Source organism: Myotis daubentonii, chromosome 8 (genome assembly GCF_963259705.1).
Source record: "Myotis daubentonii chromosome 8, mMyoDau2.1, whole genome shotgun sequence".
In the NCBI taxonomy this organism is placed as follows: Eukaryota; Metazoa; Chordata; class Mammalia; order Chiroptera; family Vespertilionidae; genus Myotis; species Myotis daubentonii.
In genome coordinates, this window is record NC_081847.1 from 3,867,985 (window position 1) to 3,893,526 (window position 25,542).

The 25,542-nt window shown below is 52.7% G+C and overlaps 1 protein-coding gene and 1 pseudogene across 1 annotated transcript in view; one reads left to right on the forward strand and one right to left on the reverse strand.

The window, feature by feature from the left end:
• Window positions 1-578: 578 nt before the first annotated feature.
• Window positions 579-25,542, forward strand: part of TAF4 (TATA-box binding protein associated factor 4) — a 61,278-nt gene continuing 36,314 nt past the window's right edge. The window contains exons 1-2 of the mRNA XM_059705156.1: window positions 579-910; window positions 987-1,985. Coding sequence (XP_059561139.1) covers window positions 688-910; window positions 987-1,985 — 1,222 coding nt within the window. The 5' untranslated portion in view covers window positions 579-687. The remainder of the gene's footprint in view (window positions 911-986; window positions 1,986-25,542) is intronic.
• Window positions 18,606-19,198, reverse strand: LOC132240212 (glycine cleavage system H protein, mitochondrial-like; annotated as a pseudogene).

Consider the following 25,542-nt stretch of genomic DNA (forward strand, 5'->3'; position numbering starts at 1 on the left):
AGGGCAGGCCCGTGCCCGCTCCCACGCCCCCGCCCCCCGCCCGGAGCAATGGCGCCGACAACGGGCGCCACCCTGCCCGGGCCCGCGTCCTTCCCGGGCGCACGGTCTCCGTGGCGAAGGACTTCGGGGCCGCGGAGTTCGCCGCCCCGTCCGCTCCCGCCGCAGCCATTTTGGAGCGACCGCAGACAAAGAGTGAGCCCGCCCCCGCCCCACCAGGCCCCAGGCGCGGTCCCGCTGCCGTCAGACCCGGCCTGCCCGGCGGCCCGCACCCCTACAGCCCCAGCCCCCAGGCGCCCACCCACTGCAAACTACCCGGCAGCCCACCCGCGCCCCTGCCTCTGCTGCTCGCAGCCATTGGCTACGCCTTTTAAGAGAGCGCAGCGACCAATCGTGAGGCGCTGGGCGGCGGGCGGGGGACACCGCAGCCAATGGAGAGGGCCGAGCGGCGGGCGGGGGCGGGCGCGCTGCCGCGCCTGCGCAGTGCACCAGCGCGGCCCTCCCCCGCCCCCCCCCAGCGCCGGCCTCCCGCGCCCCCCGCCCGGCCGCCGCCCCCGCCCCGCCCGGCGCGCGCCGCCCCCCGCCCGCCCCCGCCGGCTGCCCGTCTGCCCGCCTGCCCGCCCGCACGGAGCCGCCTCCCCGCCCAGCGCCGGCCGAGCGGCGGCGGCGGCGGCGGGCCGAGGAGGAAAGATGGCGGCGGGCTCGGATCTGCTGGACGAGGTCTTCTTCAACAGCGAGGTGGACGAGAAAGTGGTGAGCGACCTGGTGGGCTCGCTCGAGTCGCAGCTGGCGGCCAGCGCGGCCCACCACCACCACCTCGCGCCCCGCGCGCCCGCCGCCGCGCTCGGGAACCACACCGGAGCCGGAGCGGCCGAGGGCGCGCCCGCCGCGGCGCCGGAGCCGCCCCCCGCAGGTAGAGCGCGGCGCGGCCTGGGGCGGGCGGAAGCCGCCGGGCTGCTTCTTCATCGCGCCGCCGCTTGTCCCCGCAGGGCCCGCCGCCAAGCTGAGCACACTCGAGGCCGGAGCGCCGCCGGGGCCCGGAACCGGGGCCTGCGCCGGGCCCGGGGCCGCGCCAGCCGCTAAGCCCGCCGCCCGCAACGGCCCGCCCGGCGGCCCCGGCGCCGCGCAAACTTTGAATGGGAGCGCCGCGCTGGGGAACTCACTCCGCGCCGCCGCCGCCGCACCTGCTGTCAGCCTGCTGCACAACGGGCCCCCGCCCGCGCCGCCGCCCAAGCCCGCCGCCGCCACTGTCATCCAGACACCGCCCTTCCGCGGCGCCCCCGCCGCGCCCGTGCCCCGCGCCCCCTCGCCCCCTGTGCCCCCCGCCGCGCCCGCCGCGCCCCCCGCGCCCCTTACGTCCGCCGTCGCCCCGCCGCCGCCCGCCGCCGCCAGCCTGGCCCGGCCGGCCGGCCACCCGGCGGGACCCCCAGTGGCCGCGCAGAACGGGGCCAGCGCTGCGCCCGCGCCCGTCCCAGTCCCCGCGCCTGCCCCGGCCCCGGCCCCGGCCCCGGCCCCCGCGCCCGCGTCCGCCCCCGCCCCCGCGCCTGCCCCGGGTCCCGCGCCCTCCCCCGCGCCCTCCCCCGCGCAGGCCGCCAACAGTCAGCCCGGGCCCGCTGCTGCGCCCGGGCCCGCCGCCGCGCCCGCGCAGGTGGCCAAGGCAGACTCACCCAAGACCGCGGTGCAGCCGGCGCCCCCGCCACCACAGACCCTGGCGGCCAGCTGCCCAGCCGGCGCGGGGGCCGGCATGATCCTCGGGCCAACTATGCAAGGGGCGCTGTCCACGGCCACCGGCCTCCCGCCGCCCGCCCCCGGCACCCCTACCGGGCTGCCCAAGGGCTCTGCCAGCGCGGTCACCCAGAGTCTGCCCAGGACGCCTTCGGTCACTACCAGCGGTATCCGGGCCACGCTGACGCCCACGGTCCTGGCCCCTCGTCTGCCACAGCCGCCCCAGAACCCAACGAACATCCAGAACTTCCAGCTGCCCCCAGGTGAGTGACCACTGGCGGGGGGAGGGTCTTTGCTGCCCTAGTAGGGAGTCCAGGAAGTTGTAGGACTGGAGGACCTAAGGTCATGGGTCTTGCACGGGCCTGCAGCAAGCTCAGGTGCACCTCAGCCCAGGTGCTGGAGAGTCGCAAGTGTGAGTGTGAGTTCTTGCACACCCAGTGTGATGTGGCAGCCGGGATCTGTTACCTTGTGCAGCGGTTGGCTTTGCGTTGCAAAGTTTTTGTGCCAGTGCTCACAGTTCCTCTGCTGGCCCTGTGTGCCCTTGCTTGGTGTCTCCTTTGTGGAGAGCAATAGCAGGCGCTCCCAGGCACACCTTACTGGGTTTTACAGGGTGTGGAGACATAGCCTGGTTCCATGGTTTTCCCACACTTGGTGATTTCCTCTCCTGTTTCTGGGATAAGGCATATGGCCTGTATTCTCACTGAACTTTCCTGCTCCTTTGGTGTGATGTGTCCCCTCATGGTGGGTCAGGCAGAGTGACACCCCTCCTTGAGGCTGGGCAGGTCTGCATGGAGAGGTTCTGCTTCCCTGCTAACACCCAGGTGACAGAGGTCCTGGGGCACCTTGGGGGACTCCTGGGCACATACCCTTCCTGGGCTGCAGGAATATTTCCGTCATTTTCTTGTTGAGCACAGTGTGATCACTGAAAGGACCTCAGTTCCTTTGGTTACTACCGTCAGTGACATCAGCGGTGGGCAGGTGCTCTCCAGGCTGCGGGTTTTTCGGAGGTGCCGACGGGCAGCTTCTGTGTCCTCCACTCGGTCTCCTGTCAACTCGCCATCCTTTCGGGTTCATTGGTGTGACAGTGCAAGGGCCCCACAGTCTGACTCGTCCCGCTGCTTGTTCTGGGATTCTTAGGCAGAGTGAACCTTTACATTTGTGGCGCCTGCTTTCTGTTCTGTCCGCTCCGCCTCGCCTGCGTGGACTGAGTGCTGAGCTTCTGGAGCGCTCCTCCCGTGCTGTGTAGTGACATGTGCTGGTGTAGCAGCTGCAGAGGTGGCAGGAGTAGTAGAAACAGCACCTCGTGTCCCCTCGTGCTTGCTGGAAAGAGCCACAGGTCACCCTGAGAAAGAATTCCAGCGAGTTAAGAAGGAAAGGCTTCCTGTCACCACAGGTGAGCTGGTCCTGGGGGCAGAGCTTGGCGGGCATCTGTTTTGATGGGGTGGGGCAGGGAGGGACCTGGCTGCCAGGACCAGTGCTGTGGGTGGTGGTGGGGCGAAGTTACCTGAGCACATTGTGCTTGTTTCGGAGTTTGTAGGGGTGTTTTATTGGTGGCTCTGTTTTCTCATGTGTATTTTGACCTTTTAGTAGAAAGTATGGCTAGTTGTTAGGGCCATTTACAAAAGGGAATTTGAGGTTGTGGTACATGATGTAAGCTGTCAGGAGGCTGTTTACTTGTCCGTGAGGGTCCCTTCAGTGGCCTTGCTGGCTTCAGCACTTGCCTTGTTTTCAGCAAGGACAATGCCTACTCAATACTTTCATTATCTAGACCTGCTGTGAGCTTGTCCATGAAGTTTGTGAAGTGGGTGCTGGGCCTGGCTTGCAGGGGCTGTGAAAGGTGTGGTGTTTGGGGTTCATGGGATCCCCTTGGTGTGATTCCTAGTGTAGGGACAGTGACCCTAGACTCACTTGCATCTTTTGTTCTAACGTCAGTGTGAGGGATGTCTTCATGTGACAGGTAGACAAACAACGTAGTAAAAATTGTGCCAGCTGTCTTGTGAGTCTTTGCATTAGTCCCGTGTGTGAGAGCACAGGACAGCTCATAGTGACATGTGGGTGACGAAGGCTGAGATCTGTGCTTTAAAGGAGCCAAGTGTTTTCTAGAAAACAAAAAGTTTACATCTCTTCATACCCCTCCTCCCCAGTTGATATTCTGATTGGGAACTCTGATTAATTAAGTTACTCCATTTTAATAACAGTAGAAGCAAAAAAAATAGAGTTGAAACTTCTCCCAGTGCCCCCAGAACGGTGTCCTCTTTTAAAGAGTACAATTTAATTCTGTAAACCAAAGTGACAGGTGTGAATATTCTAGCTACATCATGTAATTGATCAGAAAATACTAAATCCTCCTATTGGATGTTTCCTTTTCATTTAAGTCTTTCATCATAAAAAGGTATAAAGCGAGGTAGAAGTAACTTATAAATATGATTCTTGTTTGGCTAAAGATCATTCTTGTTACAACTGTGATACAAACGCTTGGGAGGGATTAAGGGTCTCAGGGTTGACAAAGCCACACACACAGGTGCCAAGTGAAATAACAGATTGTAGGCAGTTGAAATGTGTGAAGGAAGCCGGCCCTCTCAGAACCCTCCCTTCCTGGGGTCAGTCTGGGTGGCAGGGAGACTACCAAGACTGAGCTTGCCAAAACCAATTCAGCACGAGCCCACCGTGGGCTGACGCTGAAGTACCAAGGCCCAGGTGTGGCCTCCAAGGGATGGTGACCCTTGTCCCTCTCTCCTTTACACCTTGTCTGTCCTGCTTCCACAGGATTTGCTCTCCTGTGGCTCTAAGGCTTGGCCAGTGTGGGCTCTCATTCCAGGGCAACACCATTTCCCCCCACTGGCCCAGGGACCTTGCCCTCGGGGACATTTGCACGTGACTTATTTGAAGTGAACACTTCTTCCCTGGCCGGTGGTTCAATTGGTTGGAGCATTATCTGTACACCAAAAGGTGGCCCGTTCCATTCCTGGTCAGGGCAATACCCAGGTTTCGGGTTTGAACTCCGGTGTGGGTGTGCATGGGAGGCAACCCATCAGTGTTCCTCTCTCTCCCTCCCTCTTCCTCTCTTCTTTGCTCTCTCTAAAATCAATAAAGTGAACACTCCCTGGAGTAATATGCTTATAGAGACCAGTGTCTGCGACATTGCTTCCCTGACACGTGAAGTGAGTTATTTGTTGGTGGGGAAAGAGACAATCTAGTGGTAGCTGCCGGTGCTGCTTAGCCAGCTGAGTCGGGAGTATGGTCCCCAGCTGGGCGGTGGAGCATGTAGCGCCCAGCCCTGAAGTTGCAAGAAATGGAAATTATGGTGGCTGACTTGTAGCAAGTGCTGTGGCATGAGTGACATTCTTAGAAGCTGAGATTTTGTTACTCAAGGACACTGTTGCTTTCTGACCTGGGGCAGAACAGGTTTCCTTAGAGCCTCGGCTTTCCCGGCTGGAAAAGGGGTGGGCGTTTGTGAAGCCTGTGAAATGGTATCTGGTGAGCCCTGCACACCGCCACCACGGAGCCTTCGGCACGCACACGTTGTCCCGCCCCTTATGTTCGCCCTGGCTTTAGAACTTCACGTGGCTGTAGAGGCAGCGAAGACTCCGCTCAGCTTTGTTCCCATTCAGACTGTCCAGACGGCCGTGTTCTCAGGGACCCAGGAGCCTGCTGCTGTGGCTGACGCTGGTTCTGTGAGAAGAAACCAGCCCAGCTTGTTGCAGGGGGTCACAGACAAGTGGGCCTCGCTTAGGCCAAAGGCCTTAACCGAATTTTTCTTTGGCTATACTTAGATAACAGTGATGTTTGGAAAGAAAAAGGACTAACTTTTTTTTTTTTAATATATTTTATTGATTTTTTACAGAGAAGAAGGGAGAGGGATAGAGAGTTATAAACATCGATGAGAGAGATCGACCAGCTGCCTCCTGCACGCCCCCCAGTGGGAATGTGCCCGCAACCAAGGTACATGCCCTTGACCGGAATCGAACCCGGGATCCTTGAGTCTGCAGGCCGACGCTCTATCCACTGAGCCAAACCGGTTCGGCATGGGACTAACTTTTTGAGAGCTGTCCATGGCCAGCACTGGACAGCTCTCCTTGGCCTAGCACCTTCATACTGCCCATGGAAGGAGGCCCAGGGTGTGAGCAGGGGTCCCTCTTTCTCACCCTCTGTTCAGGCTTCCCTCCTGGCTGTCCCCAGCATCATTAGGGTGGACAGAGCTGTCTGGGTACTGGGATTGGGATAAAGTTTCACGCCGATGTGGGTGTCTTTTGGAGTTGATGGTCCTCACATTTTAGCAACAAGGTTGCTTAGTCCCCCCACCCCCCGCCGTAAAGGGGGCTGACTGCCCTGTGCTGAGGGCTTAAGGCTGAATTACCTGAGGTTGAACAGTGGGCGGCTCTTCCAGCTGTTTACAATTTGCCACACAAGGGCCCTCTTTGTGAGGGACCCATAATAAAGCGTTTGGGGAAGTGGTCTCCTGGCTACATGGGTGGTTGGTGGACCCAATGGGCGTGAGGCCTGGCTCCCAGGGCGGTTCTGGCACCACCAGGGGGCCCAATGCCTGGCCCAATGCCTCTCAGGTGCACTGAAGGAGTCGCTCTTAAACACCTGCCCAGAGTTCCACACATTTATAAATATATGATTGAAGAGCTTTTTTAGTCATATGTGAGTTGATCAAAATCTAACAACTGGTTTTGAAAATCTTGAAGCAGAGATTTGAAAGGACTCTGGAGAAAGTTGCCTCAGATTTGGGGAAATTTGCACAGTTCTCAAAAGTACTTTAACTTTTCTTCATGTTGATGCATCAGGAGTCTCAGGCTGGCTGCCTGGTCCTGGGAAATAGTGACTGCTTAGTGCTCTCAGCTCTGACAGTTGCCGCAGGCTGGAGGCCAGCAGCTGTGACTTGATGGACCTCTGACAGTCATCAGGCAGGTATAGGAAGTCAGAAGGCAGAGGGGCGGGGCTTCCGCAGCAGGCCCCTCTGTTCTGGATTCTGTGTGCCAGGAGGGTGATGGGGACTATCCTTTCCTGTGGTGGCATGGTGCGTTACACACACGTGTATATGGCATGCCTTAGAATAACTCCTCTACCCCCTGTGAGGTAGTGAGTGCTGTAAAGTTGTGTGTGAGACTGGAAACTGGGTAACTTTGTGGTGGGGCTACGAACTCTTTGAGTTAGAACTTCCGATTTTTATTTTTATTGATTTCAGAGAGGAATGGAGAGGGAGAGAGAGAAACATCAATGATGAGAGAGAATCGTTGATTGGCTGCCTCCTGCACGCCCCCTACTGGGGATCGAGCCCTCAACCCGGGCATGTGCCTTTGACCGAAATTGAACCCAGGACCCTTCAGTCTGCAGGCCGATGCTCTATACCAGTAGTTCTCAACCTTCCTAACGCCACGATCCTTTAATACAGTTCCTCATGTTGTGGTGACCCCCAATTTCATTGTTACAAATTGAACATAATTAAAGCATAGTGATTAATCACAAAAACAATATGTAATTATATATGTGTTTTCCGATGGTCTTAGGCGACCCCTGTGAAAGGGTCTTTCGATCCCCAAAGGGGTCGCAACCCACAGGTTGAGAACCGCTGCTCTATCCACTGAGCCAAACCAGCTAGGACTGAACTTCTGATTTTTACATATCCTTAGATGTCTAGTCCAAGTAATCAAAGCGTTTAGGAAACAGATATAAAAATTGCCCATACCTGAAAAGTGCATAGGTGTCCCCCCCTCTCTCCCATTTGTCTGGCTCCCTTCTCTGGCTGCCTGCCCGTCCGCACACTGCTGTGTGTGAGGACTGAGGCTGAGGCAGGAGATGGAGGCCAAGGCTGGAGGCAGGGGGACTGGAGTTTGGGGCTGAGGTTGTGGATGGGGGGTGGGGGAAAAGGCTGGGAGCAGGGGACTGAGTTAGGGGGTGGAGGCTATGGAGCTCCCCGCCCTTCCACTGTGGGTGTCGTGAGCTCAGCCCTCTGCAGCCCTTTGGGCCTGTTATGCTGGGTTGGACCTTCGAGCTTCCCTCCTGAAGTTAGAGCCTTGATGGGATCTTTCTGCCTCTCCTACGTGGCCCGGGAGGAAGGAATGCACATGCTTCTTCTGACCCCTGAACTCATGAGGAGCAGTGTGTCCATGTGAAGGGGGTCGGGTGGGATATCCCATGGCTTTGGAGAACTTGCACCCCAGAGGGCCTATATCCAAATGGTTTCTGAACCCAGAGGTTGGGGAGAAATGAAGACAGTTCTTTATGATGCCATCAGATGGATGTCAGATTTCAGAACTTGAGTGGCAAATGATAGGAGCTTCTCAGCCTGAAGTGACTTATTTTGGGGCGTCAGTGGTCTGAGTGGACAGAGCAGGACTCTAGGAGCCAGGACAGCTAATCCCTCCTCCCCAGGCTGTGTTTGTGTCCCGGTGTCAGTGTGGCAGCCGCTGGCCCGGAGCAGGCCGCACAGGACAGGGAAAGGCTGTGGCGGCAGCCAGTGAGACTGCGCACTTCGGGGAAAGAAGGTGCTGGTGAGGGGGCAGCCGTGCTGTGGACATAGTCACAGGACATGCTGATAGATTTGAAGTGAGGGTTGACTGAGATTGGGACTGCCCTCCCTGGAATCTGGGCAGTTGCGGAGGGGAGGAGAACCAATGTCCCTGTTTTGACATGTTTCTGAGGAAGTGTATGAGGAATTGAATGTAAGGCAGGGGTGCAGGGAGAGGTAGGAAGAGGTCGGAATTTGGGAGTCATGGCATCTGATGGAATTTAGAGGGTGGCAGGGGAGAGGCGGCGATTGGGGCTAGGCAGAGTGGGTCCTGAATGCTGCCAGGTCTCTGGGAAAGCAAGGTATATGTGGGGCACTTGTTTTAAGAGCTTTTAAAAAAAATTTTGTTAATTCTCACCCAAGAATATTTTTCCATGGATTTTTAGAGAGATTGGGAGGGGGAGAGACAGAGAAACATGGATATGAGAGACACATTGACTGATGCCTCCCACACAGGCCCTGACTTGCGCTGGGGATTGAGCCTGCAACTGAGGTACAGGCCTTTGACTGTGATTGAACCTGTGACCCTTCAGTTAGGAGGGCTGGCGCTCTAACCACTGAGCAACCAGTCAGGGCTGAAGAGCTTTTTTTTTTTTAACAGATTAAAAAAATATTTTTATTAATTTCAGAGAGGAAGGGAGAGGGAGAGAGAGATAGAAACATCAGTGATGAGAGAGAACCATTGATTGGCTGCCTATTGCACACCCCCCACTGGGGATTTAGCCCGCAACCCAGGCATGGGCCCTTGACCGGAATCGAACCTGGGATCCTCAGTCCACAGGCCGACACTCTATCTACTTAGCCAAACTGGCCAGGGCATAAAAGTGTTTTATAATGTAGGGATGTTTGTCATTAAGAGTAGCAATTGTCTCCTGGCTTCTTTGCCTTTTTATTTATGAAAATGGCTTAGAATGGACATTATTACTTGGGATGGGTAGTTGAGTTGATAGACTTAGGTGGCTTGCAGTTTTTGTGTGTGCAATCCTAGACTTCCTGCCGTCTGTGAGGGACGGTTCACGAGTCTATAGGTTTCTGGAGCTACATGGACCCATGAAGAAAAGCTCCCTTGGACGAAGCTACTGAGGCCAGCAGAGGTGAGGAGCTTTTCAAAGACCTTATGGACACTTAACAGAGGGTGAGGCCTGTAGAGAGGCCCTCTGGGCTGGCTCCTTCCTGTGGCATCTCTTCTGGTTGTGTCCACATGCAGCAGAGGATGCAGAGGGACCAGGCTTCTTAGAGAAATGCCACAAAGGGAAGTGTTTGCATGCCCAGCGAGAGGCTGACTGCGCCTAGGATCTGACACATGTGTGCCAGAGACCTGGGGGTAGGAGGTGAGCATGTGCCTGGTGGCCGCTGGACTTCCTGGGTTAGCAGGCACTTGTCCTTCATGGTCCTACCTTGGAAAGTCTGAACAGCTCCTCTGGGCTCTACAGTGATCACACCAGCTGGAAGGAAGGGTGAGTGCCTGGAGGCATCCTAGTCGGAGTGGTCCCTTTCTCCAGCACAGGGAGCTGCAGGAGCCGCTGTGCCTGGGGGCTGCCTTGGTGGACAGTCATCAGCCCTGACCTGGGCGCTGGCTTGTGAGTTTGGTCAGTCAGTCAGCAAATGTTCACTGAGCACCAGCTTCAGCCAGGCCCATGTCCTGCCCTCTGATGGGCTTGTGCTGGGACCACAGCAGATCCGAGTGTGGTGTGGGTGTCCAGTTGGCGGTGTCGTTTCTGAATGGAGTCTCGTTAGCTGCTCTGTCCCAGCACACTGTCTCAGGCCGGCATTCTGTCTGTCGTGTTCACATGGGCACTACAGTTCCTCTACTGCTTTGACCTGATTAGAAGCAGTCAGGTTGGTGCCACTTCGTCATGTACTTACAGTTGGGAAACTCGGTCCAAAAAGTCTGTTCTGAGAGCTCTGGAGTGAGGTGGTGAAGATGGTCCCAGACTAGCCACAGTTGTGGTGGGCTCAGGAGGCACAGGCAACCCTGAGTTGGCACCCTTCAGCGTCCTGAATTCAGGCGGGCCTCCTGCACCTTGCAGCCAACCCTGCTTTCATGTCACACTTGGAAGTTTGGAAACCATACACTGGGTGCCATCTAGGGTGCTGACCCTGAACCCCTGGTGGAGGCTGCCCTGCCCAGACATGCCTCTGTGGCTCCCTAAGACTGTGCTCCGGGATGGTGTTGGCTTGGTGACTGCAGGGCTGCCACCTGCCGGGACCTATTGCTCTAGAGCAGCGGTTCTCAACCTGTGGGTCGCGGCCCCTTTGGCGGTGAACGACCCTTTCACAGGGGTCGCCTAAGACCATCCTGCATATCAGATATTTACATGACGATTCATAACAGTAGCAACATTACAGTTATGAAGTAGCAACGAAAATAATTTTATGGTTGGGTCACAACATGAGGAACTGTATTTAAAGGGCCAGAAGGTTGAGAACCACTGCTCTAGAGAGAACCGAATCCCGAGTTGGGAGAGCCAGAGGCCCAACAACCTGTGAAAGCACAGGTGGTAAGAAGTCACCAAACTCAGTTCTGTGTCCGCATGTGAGATGGTGAGGTGTCTGTGTGTGGGACACAGGTGGGCACGGTGTCCCGTGTGATCCTTCTTGGCATCTGTGAAGGGCCACATGCTGGTGAGGTCTGTGCTTACCTGTGTGTTGAGGGCGTGTTGGTCCTAGGACTCCCTGCAGGTGTCCTCTTCTGGGGACTGGAACGCGGGCCTGGACCTCGGGATGGGTTCTTTACCTTTACCTGTGCGTTTTTATTTCTCTGAAAGAGGTCTGAGCTATTAGGGTAACTTCAACAACCACTTGTTCTGGCGGGAGGGCCTGGAGTGCTTATCTCATAGTCTTGTGTATCTTTGAACCTTGATCAAGCCAGTCTCTGGGTGTTCCGTGCTGGCTGGTGGGCGGGTAGCTTCCAGCGGGGAGGGCGTGGTCGCAGTCCCCTCAGTGCGCAGGCCGAGCACGCTCTTGGCTGCTCCTTACTCGTCCCCTGGCTGGGCCTGCTCCACTTGGGACCTCATGGTTTCTGTAGCTTCCGGAGTGAAGCCTGGCCTCCGGATGGTGGACCGAACCTGGGAGGTGTCACAGTCTTGTCCCAGCTCCTCACTGGTCAGCAGGCCAGGTCATGGCTGCCCTTTGCAGTTGCTGGCCCTTCTGCCCAGGACATGGTTTTCTGGACACCCTGCTCAGCACTCTGGCCCCAGGCCCCGTGTGCCTGCTGGACGCCCGGTGCTTCCTCAGGACGCTGTGTCTCACTGGGGCCGTGTCCATGGGTTTGGCCATCGGGCAAGTGGTGCTGAGCCTGTGAGGTGGGGCTCTGTGGGTTCTCTGACGGCAGAGGGCATGGCTGGCTGGTCTCATTCTGGAACCTGAGCATGAGTGTGGCACTCGCGTGGTGGGCGTGCCTGTGGCCTGAGTCAGGGAGTTTCCTGGAGGTGTTTGTGGTCTGTCCACTGGGCAGACAGGCTGGGACTTTTGATGGCCTTTAATTGAGACAGGGACTAAGTGAGGACAGGGCCCATGTTTAGGAGTCAGATGCATGGATTTGAATTAGTCACAGTCTTTGGTCCGGGTGCAGCCTGCCTTATTTATGTGTCATTTAAACAGTTTAATAAGCACCTATAGCCCAGCCAGCGTGGCTCAGTGGTTCAGTGTCAATTTCCGGTCAGGGCACATGCCTGGGTTGCAGGCTCGATCCCCAGTAGGGGGCGAGCAGGAGGCAGTTGTTCAATGTTTCTATCTCATCATTGAAGTTTCTATCTGTCTCTCCTTCTCCTGTCTTCTCTGAAATCAATAACAATATATTTTAAAAAATAAGCACCTACAAACACCACCCCAGAAGAGCTGGGACCTGGCCAGCGTCCCACTGCACCTTTGGCAGCCGCTGTCTCACCCCATGGTCACCACACCTTCGCTCCTCTTTCGTACCTGCTTGTGGCCTCTTCCCAGACATGGCTAAACACATGGGTTGATTTTAGCTTTAGTTCAGTAGGAAGAGCACCACGCTGTGGGTCAGCTGTTGGGACAGTGTGGCTGGAGAGCAGTCGCCTTGCCAGGGTGGCGGGTTTGGTGAGTGCAGAGTGACCGAAGATGGCTGGGGGTCTGGTATTAGGTGGGTCACACAGTGTGATGGCGATTGTTTACCAGGTGTTATTGGGAGTGGAAGGAGGACACTGATAAAAGAGCCCAGATAGAAGGATTGTCTTGAGCAGGGTATCCCAGAGTGTCCCGTGGCTGTCCCACTCCTGCTGCTGATGTCCTACTGGGACTAGTCCCAGGTCACTGTGGAGGAGGCTGCATGTGAGCAGATGGCTGTGCCTTGCATGCCCGTGGCATCTGGGACTGAGCCTCGCCTGGCTGAAAGGAGGCGCCTTGAGCTTGTGTCCCATGTCCTGTCCCCCTGATGTGTGATGTACACGGGCTCCTGGACGCATGCCCTGAGGCTTTGCCACTGTACTGGGGCCCAGACATCCTAGTTCTGCCGGTCAGCCAGCTACCAGAGGCTTCTTCTTAGGGGGTTTAGGCCATCTCCTGGAGTCTCTAATACTAGCAACATCATTAAAAAAAAAAAAAAGTAAATACAGTTTGTGTAGAGCTGCTTTTGTTTCACGGTGATTCACCCACCCACCTGCGGAAGGACGCCTGGGCTGCTTCCCATCCTGTCAGTCAAGAACACAGCTGCTGTAAACGTCGGTGGGCAGGTTTTGGGTGGACATCAGCTTTCAGCTCCTTTGGGTAAATAGCGGGGAGTGTGACTGCTGGGTCCCACGAGTCTGTTCAGTTTGGTAAGAGACCACCCAGCTGTCTTCCAAAGTGGCTGCGCCCCTGCCTTCCCACCAGCAGTGAAGGGGGGTTCCCGCTGCTCCGCTCCTCGCCGGCACTTGGTGTTGTCAGTGCTCTGGGTTTTGGCCGTTCTGACGGGTGTGCAGTGGGATCTCATTGTTTCATTTCCGTTTCCCTGATGACTAGGACGCGGAGCATCTTTTCATTTGGTTACCCGTCATCTGTGTATCTATTTGGTGAGGGGTCTGGGAAGGTCTGGGCCCATTTTTAATCGGGTTCATTGTTTTCTTTCTGGGTTTAGAATTCTTTGTATCTTTTGGAAAACAGTCCTGCATCAGATGTGTCTTTTGCAACTACCTCTCCTCTCCATGCTTGTCTTCTCATTCTCTCGGTATTGTTTTTGTAGAGCAGAAGTGTTGAATTTTAATTAAGTTCAGCTCATCACTTTTCTCCTTTCTGGGTCGTGCCTTTGTTGTAAAAAGTCACCTCCAAACCCGAGGTCCTCTAGGTTTTCTCCTGTGATACGTTCAGGAGTTTTATAGTTCTGCGTTTTACGTTTAGGTCTGTGGTCCGTTTTGGGTTAATTCTGCGTGCAGATCCTTGTTTTGCATGTGGCTGTCCAGCACTTCCAGCACCACTTGTCGAGGAGACTGTCCTCTCTCCATTGAGCTACCGTTGCTCCTTTGTCGAGGTCAGTTGACCATATTTACGGGCTCTATTTCTGGGCTCTCTGTCCTGCTCTGTTGGTCTATGTGTCTGTTCTTTCACCAGTAACCACGCTGTCTTGATCACTGTAGCTTTACAGTCAGTGGTGTCAGTCCTCCAACTCTGTTCTTCACCTTCATGGTTTCTTTGGCTGCTCTGGGTCTTTTGCCTCCATATAAACTTTAGAATCAGTTGGTCCATATCCACAAAATAATGTGCTGGGTTCTGATGGGGAATGTGTTGAATGTACAGATCAAGTTGGGAAGAACTGACATCTTGACAATATTGATTCTTCTTGTCCATGATCATGGAATATTTCTCCGATGACTTAGTTCTTTTATTTTATTTACAAAAATGTTTTTATTGATTTTAGAGAGAGAGGAAGGGAGAGGGATAGAGAGATGGAAACATTGATGAGAGAGAAACATTGATTGGCTGCCTCCTGCATGCCCCCTACTGGGGATCTAGCCTGCACCCTGGGCATGTGCTCTGACTGGGAATCAAACAGGAGACCTCCTGGTTCATGGGTCACACCAGTCAAGCAACTTAATTTTTCTTTGATTCATTCTCAGAGTTTTATAGTTGGCTTCAGATAGACCTCATATGTATTTTGTTAGATTTGTACTTAGCTAATTAATTTTTTGGGTGCTAGTGTGAATGGTATTGTGTTTTTAATCTCAAATTCATTGCTGGTTTATAGGAAAGTGACTCACTTTTGTGTATAAACCTCATAACCTGCAATCTTACTGCAACTGTTCACTAGTTCCAGGCCTCTGCTGGGACAGGGGAGGGGCTGCCCTGTGTGGGAGGGGATGGAAGGAGGAGCCCTAGAGGCTGATGGGAGGAGATGTCCAGTTCCCACTTGCAGGTGGTTCTGCCCGTCTCTGTCCTTCTGGACCAAGGGTAGGAGGGGTCCTGAGAGAGCCAGATTCCACTGCCCCTCAACCCTTGGAGTGTCAGCTGTCCTACCGGTAACTAGGCAGTGAGCAGTGCCCCTTGGGAGGGAGGGGGTGTGTCTGGGCTTAGTGCAGCGATAGACTGTCCCTCTTGTCAGTCCCTGACCCTGAGTCCTGTGTCTTTAGAAAAAATTTTGGTACACCAGGATCCTCATAAGGCAGGCCTCCTTGCTTTGGGGTTCAGGGAGCAAGGGCCCCTATGCCTGGGAGGGAGCTGGCTCAGCCCGAACTCTCTGGGGCTTTAGGAGACATTCAGGGTGATTTTGGTACTTGTATCATGGAGCCACCCTCGGCAATGACAGAGGGTGCCTCCTCATGGTGGGGCCGCATGGGCATGGTGGCCAAGGAGTGTTGTTGGCCCTGCCTGTCTGGGTGGCGTGGGAGTGGCGGATGGTGGCGGTAGGAGGAAGAAGGGCTTGGGATGAGGCTGGTTCGTCAGCTGCCCCAAGTTGGGATGCCCTGGTTGGGGAGCCAAGGCGCGAACTTCCTTGACTGTGTCACTTCTTCCCACAATTGAAGTGTGATCATGTGGGTTTATATCGCTCTGTGCTCTTACTGAGGAGACGGGGGTACCCAGCTGCCTCAGGACAGCAGTGTCCCCGGAAGTGAGAGTGAAGCCCTGCCCTACAAGAAAAGAGCACCTGTAGGAAGACAGATGGTGAACTTTTGTGACTGCGTGTTGGGAGGTTTCCTAGGACAGGAGCAGCACGCTCTTGGAGGAGGAGGTGACAAAGTGGACTTCAGCATTGACAGACGTTCAGAAAGTGGAAGGCGGGCGTGCAGTGAGGGTGCAGCTGGCGAGAGTGTGCCCAGAGTGCAGGGGGAGGACCCACAGCTCCCAGTAAGAGGACTCAGCTCTGTTAAGAACAGCAGGAGGTATGCACAGACAGTAAGAAGATATGAAAACCAGCAAGCATGTGACAGATGCCCACATCCCACAAGGCCATGCAGGTGAAAGCCGCATGGCGTACCCAGCCAATCCACCCTCAGCACGCTGTCATTACGGGACCCACTACTCCTCCTGGTGGTGGAGGTGGAGGGTGGGGAACCAACGGGGGCAGTGGGTAGGAGCACAGCTTGGCAGTGTGTAATGCCATGTCCAGCAGTCTTGCTCCACGAGAAAGGAGACACTGGTGGGAAGCTTTGGCTTCATTGATAATAGCCCAAATCAGGAAAAACCTGGAGGTGAACCAGGTGATCCAGCCACAGTGCGCCCTCAGCCGCACCAGGAGCAGAGTGCTGGCACCTGCAACAATGCGGGGGCGGGGTCTGAAACTCTGCCCTGGAGAAGCCAGGCAGCCAGCCCATCATGTCTGACCCCAAGGCGCGGGTTCTAGCAGTTCAGCTCCCCAGTGGGGATTGCTGCCCCGCCGGGACTGTTCAGGTTGATGGCAGTCTGTTCAGTCTTGATTGTGGTAGTGACTGTACAAATGTGTGCATTTGTCCAGATTCATCAGATTGTACATTTAAAATGGGTCATCTTTTCCCTGTAAGCTGCACTTCACAAAGCTGTACAAAAACGTCCCATCCCCCGTGGTTCTCCCTCCTGCCCTGATGCTGCAGTGTTTCAGGCTGCAGGGGGAGTTGTGACTTGTGTCTGTTTATTGGTTTGAAGTTCAGGTCTGCTGTCTCCTGTGCGTGAGAGAAGTTATCGTTATTGTTCCCGCAGCCCAGGGGCCACGAGCAGCCTGGTAGGAACTGCAGGTAGCACCTGCCACTTCCACCTGTCTGCTCAGGTGATGACCTCTGTCGTCTTCACTGGAGAGAGAAGACTGGGTGTCTGTGGGGGCTGTGCACTGAACCCCAGGTCTGCTGAGCCTTCCTCTGGGTGCGCTGGTTTTGGGGGTGGCCACGAGAAGACAGTCTGTACTTACAAGTCTTTAACAGTTGCTTTCTCCCTAAGTAATACATGCTCATCATGGAAAGTTGGATAAAGACAGAGAATGTGGGAAAGAAATGAGTAGTGATCTGTGGTCCTGTCACCAGAGGTCTTTATAATTGTCCCTGATGTTGTCCCGAGTTTTGATGTTTCCCACACCACATCCTTACCTGTTCTGTGGTCAGCACGACTATAATGGACGGGTAGTGAGTTAACATTCGTGCGTTCATTCTCCAGGGCTTATCGAGTGCCAACTCTCTGTGCTGGGCACTGTCACCTGTGAAGGGGGTGCTGCCGGAAGGAGAGCACGTGCCCTTTCCCTGCAGCTCAGATACAGTGAGGCAGGCAGGTGTGGAGCAGATCAGGTGTTTGGGGCTGGTTAGGGAGGCCTCTCTGAGGACGGCGGGACAGGGAGCCCCTGAATGCTGGCAGAGGAACCTTCCAGACAGCAGGCTGAGCTGGAGCTGCGTTCTGGTGTGGAAAGTGGTCAGAGGGGTTGAAGAAGTGTCAGGCTTCTTGTGAGCGTGGTGGGGGTGCGCGTGGTGGGGGTGCGCGTGGAGGGGGTGCGCGTGGAGGGGGTGCGCGTGGTGGGAGTGCGCGTGGTGGGGGTGAGCGTGGTCGGGGTGAGCGTGGTGGGGGTGAGCGTGGAGGGGGTGCGCGTGGTGGGGTGTGCGTGGTGGGGGTGAGCGTGGTGGGGGTGCGCGTGGTGGGGGTGCGCGTGGAGGGGGTGCGCGTGGTGGGGTGAGCGTGGTGGGAGTGCGCGTGGTGGGGGTGAGCGTGGTCGGGGTGAGCGTGGTGGGGGTGAGCGTGGAGGGGGTGAGCGTGGTGGGGTGTGCGTGGTGGGGGTGAGCGTGGTGGGGGTGCGCGTCGTGGGGGTGTGCGTGGTGGGGGTGCGCGTGGTGGGGTGAGTGTGGTGGGGGTGTGCGTGGTGGGGGTGCGCGTGGTGGGGTGAGTGTGGTGGGGGTGCGCGTGGTGGGGGTGAGCGTCGTGGGGGTGCGCGTGGTGGGGGTGCGCGTGGTGGGGTGAGTGTGGTGGGGGTGCGCGTGGTGGGGGTGCGCGTGGTGGGGGTGAGCGTGGTGGGTGGTAGGTATGAGTGGGGACAGTGTGCGGTGGCTCTCCCTGCCTTAATTTACCTGGATGTTACCCGTCTTCATGTGTGTGTCCTGAATGTCCTTTTCCTGTTAGTAGTAAACACCTCTGGGATTAATTTTTGCATATAGTAAGGTGATTGGCCTTGGGGGGGTCCCAGAGGTGGCCTCTTTTGGTCCCCTTACATCTCTGTCCTAGTTGGCAGTGAGCGCTCCCTCGCCGGAGCAGGAGTGCTCTTGGCTCCTGGGTCCTCCTTGCCCTGGGCCTGCAGGGGGACTTTCCCGCCAGGCTTGGGATTGCTGCGACATGTCATTGCTTCTGGGGTCTGAGTGGAGGTGGCCAGGAAGTCCATTGCAGCCACATGGATGAGCTCAAGACAGTATTGCCGGTTCAGTTTCTGGTGTAGCAGGTTTCGCCCATAAATGCTTTGATATGTTTGCATCGCTCCTCTTGCACAGAGAATCTTGGGTCCTGATGAAATGAAGCATCTATGTATCTGGCATGTGCTACCATATACTTAGCTACGACAGTGAGACTCAGTGGAAGGTTCTTTGTGTGTTCAAACTCCACGGAAATGATTCTGTGTGTGTGTAATGTTACCACTTTGATATACAATTAACTTTTGTTTGTTTTAGTTTCTATTTTCCATTTGTTTTAAAAGGTGAAGGGTTATGCAAAAAACAAACAAGCAAAAAAACCAAAAACCCCAAAACAGACACAGACAACAGTATGGTGATTACCAGAGGTAAAGGGTAGGGGGAGGTAAAAGAGGGTACGGGGGGATAAATGGTGACGGAAGGAGACTTGACTTGGGGTGATGAACACACGATACAATATACAGATAATGTATTGTAGTATTGGACACCTGAAACCTATGTAATTTTATTTACCGGTGTCAACCCAATAAATTCAGTAAAAATGAAAATTAATAATTTTATATTTTGTTATTTATTTATTTATTTATTTATTTATTTAGTTAGTTTCAGATTACTTTATTTAGGTGGGTTCATTTTCACTCCTCAGTAGATTTTATGTATTTCTCACAGGCTTCTTCACTCATTAGTTCATCTAGTTCAGAAGGGTTACTCAGTGTCATCTTGATCAGCCAACCGTCTTCATAACAAGATTTGTTGACAAGTCCTGGATTTTCCACAAGCGCTGTATTAATTTCAGTCACTTCTCCTGACAGAGGAGAATAGAGTTCACTAGCAGCTTTCACACTTTCCAAAGCACCAAACTCCTCTTGCTTGTTCAGTTTTGTCCCAATTTCAGGCAGACTACAGAAAACATCTCCCAATGCTTCCTGTGCAAAATTGCTGATTCCCACTGTTCCAATACCATTTTCTATTGTTATCCATTCATGTTTCTCTGTGAATTTACGCACCAACAGCAGATTGGGACCGGTGCGCAGCGTCCGGATGGCGCCCGCCCTCAGGCCCCAGGGCCGCATCGGGCGCCCACGCGGTGCGCAGGCTGCAGGCCGCGGCCCGCACGGCCCTTGCGGCTCGGAACGCCATGTTCACTAGAGGAGTTGCGGCACTGCTCCAAGGCCGCCCTGGCGGGTTGAGCAATAATTTTATATTTTGAATCTGTGGAACAGATTTTTGAGATGCACTTTTGGTCTGTTCCCCTTCCGTCAGTACCTTTCCAGTGCTAACTTCAGTGCTTTCTGGGCCATCCTCTCCGGATGCACTTTGTAGACTGAAACAGGTGCGAACATGCATGCCTTTGGTTCTTTTTCTCACACTAGCAGGGGCACAGGCATCAGTGTGCAGCTTGACGTTTTTCTTTTTGTTTATTAATCCTCACCTGAGGGTATGTTTCCATTGATTTTTATGAGAGAGAGGAAGGGAGGGAGAGGTGGGGAGATAAAGAAAGAGAAATATCGACCGAGAGAGATACATGATGGCTTGCCTCTCACACTCGCCTCAACTGGAGGTGGGGATTGAATCTGCAACCGAGATCCATACCCTTGACTGGGAATTGAACCTGTGACCCTTTGGTGTGTGGGCCAATGCTCTAACCATTGAGCACACGCCTAGAGCTCAGTTGAGTTTTGAGAAATGTGTGCACCTGCCTCTCCACCGTCACCATCAGACTCGATGTCCCTCTCCCCTGGAGGCCCTGCATGCCCTTGGAAGGCAATTCTCCCCGTGGGGCAGACCTTTCTGCCTTTTGCCCAGTAGTCTTTCTCACCTAAATGGCTTGAACACTGGTTGTATCTGGCCTAACTCTGTGCATGTCACCGCATGCGGCAGTGATGTGTTTTTATGGTGAGAGCATCCGTGTTTCCACACTTAACATCCACTCACCATTGGCAGGGTGCTAAAGCTCCTGTGCAGGCCCTCCTCTCCTCTCCTGGTGCACATTAGGAGAAATGGCTGAGCTGTGTGGCAAGTGTGTGGTTAGCCTCGTCAGGAACCGCCAGCCCGTCTCCTAAGTGGCTTGGCAGTGCCTGAGGGTTCTGTTGTCCTTGTCCACCAGTACGTGCATGTTTCTCACTTTAACGGGCATGGTTTAGATCAGGAGCACTCACCCTTCTTAGTATGTGTGGTCTGTGATTTTTCATAAGCACACACACCACAGACCTTTCCCTACAGCAAGATACAGAAACACTCTAGAGCAGTGGTTCTCAACCTTCCTAATGCTGCGACCCTTTAATACAGTTCCTCATGTTGTGGTGACCCCCAACCATAAAATTATTTTCATTGCTACTTCATAACTGTAATTTTGCTACTGTTATGAATCATAATGTAAATATCTGATATGCAGGATGTATTTTCATTGTTACAAATTAAACATAATTAAAGCATAGTGATTAATCACAAAAACAATGTGTAATTATATATGTGTTTTCCGATGGTCTTAGGTGACCCCTGTGAAAGGGTTGTTTGAGCCCCAAAGGGGTCGCGACCCACAGGTTGAGAACCGCTGCTCTAGAGCCTCAGAATTCCTCTCGCCCTGGCTGGTTATCGGTCTCCACCCTCATCCCAGCACCCATTGCTGCCCTGTCACAGGTTTTATGTTAATCCTCACCCGAGGATATTCTTCCATTGATTTTTAGGGAGAGTTGAAGAGAGAGGGAAAGACAGAGAGAAACATTGATGTTAGAGAAACACATCTATTGGTTGGCTCCTGCATGAGCCAGGTCCCGGTGGGGAAGGAGCCTGCAACCAAGGTTCATGCCCTTGACTGGCATCGAACCTGGGACCCATTGGTCCGCAGGTCAATTCTCTATCCACTGAGCCAAACTGGCTAGGGCTGTCACGAGTTTTATATAAATGAAACGATTCACCTGTACTGCTTCCTGTCTGGTTTCTTGCACTTAGCAGGGTTTGTGTGAGATTTCCGCAGTTGTGTTCAGAGTCTGCGCCTTCTCACCGTGGAGGAGGATTCCATGCTGGGATGGACTGACTGCTGGTTCCATCCAGGTCCAGCTTTGGGTTGTTTCCAGCTCTAATTGTTGTGAATTATGCTTCTGAGAAACATCCCTGTGAGTCTTGTGTGGACTTAAGTTTTCATTTCTCTTGGGTAGACCCAAGGCGTGGGTAGTTGGGTACAGGAGTGCCAGTGCTCTTCCCACTAGCAGTGTGTGCCAGCTAGTTTGAGTCCTCACCCAACGTCCAACGTTACTGTGGTCAGTCTTTAATTTTAGCCATTTTGGGCTGTAATGCTGGCCCAATGATTTTTTTAAAATTTAAATTCTTTATTGTCGAAAGTATTACATATGTCTCCTTTTCACCCCATTGACCTCCCCCCGGCCACTCCCATTCCCCAGCACATGCCCTATTCCCCTACTGTCTGTGTCCATTGGTCATGCCTATGTGCATGCATATAAGTCCTTTGGTTGATCTCTTACCCCACCTTCTCCCAACCTCCCCTGCCTTCCCTCTGAGGTTTGAAGGTCTGTTTGATTTTTCTATGTCTCTGGATCGATTTTTGTTCATCAGTTTACATTGTTCATTATTTCCACAAATGAGTGAGATCATGTGATACTTATCCTTCTCTGACTGGCTTATTTCGCTTAGCATAATGCTCTCCAGGTCCATCCATGCTGTTATGAATGATAAGAGTTATTTCTTTTTACAGCAGCATAGTATTCCATTGTATAGATGTACCACTGTCTTTTAATCCACTCATCTGCTGATGGGCACTTAGGCTGTTTCCAAATCTTAGCTCTTGTAAATTGCGCTACTATGAACATAGAAGTGCATATGTCCTTTACAATTGGTGTTTCTGATTTCTTGGGATATATTCCTAGAAGTGGGATCACTGGGTCAAATGGGAATTCCAATTTTAATTTTTTGAGGAAACTCCATACTGTTCTCCACAGTGGCTGCACCAGTCTGCATTCCCACCAGCAGTGCAAGAGGGTTCCTTTTTCTCTGCATCCTTGCCAGCACTTGTCATATGTTGATTTGTTGATGATAGCCATTCTGACAGGTGTGAGATGGTACCTCATTGTTGTTTCGATTTGCATCTCTTGTGTGATTAGTGATTTTGAGCATGTTTTCTTTCATATATCTCTTGGCCTTCTCTATGTCCGCTTGTGAGAAGTGTCTATTTAGGTCCTTTGCCCATTTTTTAAAAAATATATTTTATTGATTTTTTACAGAGAGGAAGGGAGAGAGATAGAGAGTTAGAAACATCGATGAGAGAGAAACATCGATCAGCTGCCTCCTGCACATCTCCCACTGTGGATGTGCCCGCAACCCTGGTACATGCCCTTGACCGGAATCAAACCCGGGACCTTTCAGTCCGCAGGCCGACGCTCTATCCACTGAGCCAAACCGGTTTCGGCTGCCCATTTTTTTGATGGGATTCCAGTGGGGTTTTAATTTGCATTTCCCCAAAGACTAATGATGAGCATCTTTTCATGCACTTATTTGTCATTTACATATCTATTGTGAAGCGTCTATTCAAATCTTCTGCCTGTGTTTTTAATTGGGTTGTTTTTATTATTATTGATTTGATAAGAGTTTTAAAAACATATTCTAGATACAAGTCCTTTATCAGATAGAATTGTTTTATAAATTTTTTTTTTTAGCCTGTGCCTTTTTATTAAAAGAGCACCTTTTCAATTTTAAGGAAGTGTGGTTTATCATTTTCTTTAAGAGTTTATGTTGGGTCTCATCAAGGAGATTTTGCCTAACTCTAAGCACAAGTTTTCCTCTAGAATTTTTATGGTTTTAGCTCTCACTCGATCCAGTTTGAGTTAATTTTGGGATAGTTGTAAGGGAGGGGGAGTTGAGATTTATTTCTTTCCTACAGGATATCCAGTTGTTCCAGCCCTGTTTGTTGAAAACACCTTCTGTCTCTGTTGAATTCGCCTGTCACTAAAAGAAAAAAATTTTTTTATTCATTTTTAGAGAGAGGAAGGGAAAAGGAGAGAAACATTGATGAGAAAGAAACATCACATCAACCACCTGTCTCTTGCACATCCTCTATGGGGATCTAGCCCACAACAGGGCATGTGCCCTGACTAGGAATCGAACCAGCAACCTCTTGGTGTATGTGACGATGCCTAATTCACTGAGCCACACCAGCTGGCCTCTCCTGCCACTTTTATTTTATTATTATTATTTTTAGTATATATTTTTATGGATTTCAGAGAGGAAGGGAGAGGGAGAGAGAGATAGGAACATCAAGGATGAGAGAGAATCATGGATTGGCTGCCTCCTGCGCGCCCCCCTGTTGGGGATTGAGCTCGCAACCCAGGTATGTGCCCTTGACCGGAATTGAACTCGGGACTCTTCAGTCCTCAGGCCCACGCTCTATCCACTGACCCAAACTAGCTAGGGCTCTCCTGCGACTTTTATTGAAAAATCAGTGGACCTTGTGTGTATGTATTGAGTTTCCAGACTGCAGAACAGAACCTGATCCATGTAGCCCTTCGGAGGAAGGCCTGGACTTAGACTGAGCCTCGCTTCTTTTTCAGAAGTGTTTGGAGGCTACTTGGGTCCTTATATTTCCATATAAGTTCTAGAATCAGCTTGCCATTTTCTACAAAAAGTCTTCCAATATCTTGCCTGGGATTGTGTTGAATCTGTATACAGACAGCCCTCGGGTTACGTCGGACTCGACGTACGTTGCTTCGTGGTTATGTTGCCATCTCCTATTTATTTATATATATAAAAAAAGCTCAGTCATTTCGATGTATGTACATATGTGCTTTGTTTGTTTTTTTTAAAGTATATTTTTATTGATTTCAGAGAAAAATGGAGAGGGAGAGATAGAAACATCAATGATGAGAGAGTATCATTGATTGGCCGCCTTCTGCATGCCCCCCCCACTGGGGATCGAACCTGCAACCCAGGCACGTGCCCTTGACTGGAATTGAACCTGAGACCCTTCAGTCTGCAGGCCGATGCTCTATCCACGGAGCCAAACCAGCTAGGGCTGTGCTTTATGTTTTTTATTATTTATTTACAAGTAAAGGTTAGAAATTGTTATCTTTCTTTTACTTTTTTTTTACTGTTTCACTTTATTACTGCTGTGTATATGCTTCATGTGAGTGATGTAGGTGCTTATGTTGGTGCGTTTCGACTTAACGGCGAAAATTGTGTTACGTCGCCTGTAGGAATGGATCTCCGATGTAACCCGAGGACCTACTGTATTAGATCTATGATATTGACATCTTAACAGTATTGAGTTTTCTGATCCATGAACATGGTAAGCCTCTCCATTTTATTTGGATCTTTCAGAGTTTCCACCAGCATTGTTTTATAGTTTTCAGTGTTTGTCCTTTGCATGTTTTGTGAAATAGATCCTTAAACAGTCATTTTTATGTTGTATAAATGGTTTTTTTGAAAATTGAAATTTCCAGTTATTTGTTGTTAACATTTAAGATACAATATCTTTTTTAAATACTGACTTTAAGTCCTGTGACCCTGCTTAACTCACATATCGGGTCTTGTAGCAGTTTTGTAGCTTTCTTAGGATTTTCTATGAAGACAAGCATAGTGTCTGCAGCACTTTATCCTTCCTGATTTGCATCGTCTGCCCTCTAATTTCTTGTTCCTGTCGTACTGCCTGGCTGAAACCTCCAGTGCACGTGGAACAGAAGCAACGAGAAGGGACGTGTGTGCCTCTTTTCCCACCTCTTGCGTTAGGTCTGGGTTTTCAGAGACACCCTTTGTTTGTGAGGTGGAGGACTTTCCTCCTCTTGCTAGTTGGTGAGGATTTTTATCACAAATGATGCCTGATCTTGTGAAATGCCATTCTTCATATATGATGCTCACGTGATTGTTCTCTTTCAGTCTAATGTGGTGAGTTTTCAGAAATTGTACTCTAGACCTGTTCATTGAAAATGTCAGCCTGCGTGGCAATGTGTGATGCCAGCAAGGGTCCTCCTCCTGTCCTCATGCTCATTCTTCGGTGGATGCCTGTGCGTGCACCTGTGCACTGTAGTGAGGTTCTTAAACACAGCACCTGAGGACTTCTAGGGCAGCGGTCAGCAATCTGCAGCTCGGCAAACTACGGCTTGCGAGCCACATGCAGCTCTTTGGCCCCTTGAGTGTGGCTCTTCCACAAAATACCGACTTCTGCGCATGGGCCACGAAGTTTCAATCGCACTGTATGTGTGCGCCCGCACGTGGTATTTTGTGGAAGAGCCACACTCAAGGGGCCAAAGAGCCGCATGTGGCTTGAGAGCCGCGGTTTGCCGACCACGGCTCTAGGGGACCTGCTGCTTTAAACCGCGGTGGCCCTAAGTCTCATCAAGACTGAGTGTTGTCTATGAAATGATAAATGAGGTGTCCTCCTGGCTGAGGCTTAGGCCACCCTCCTCTCCGACCGCTGCCCTGGGCTTTGCTTGCGTGATGTTGACAGGTGTGGGGTGGGAAACCCCACCTAAAGGTGGGAGGAAGATGGGCGGGGTCTGCCTGTCAGGGCCTTTT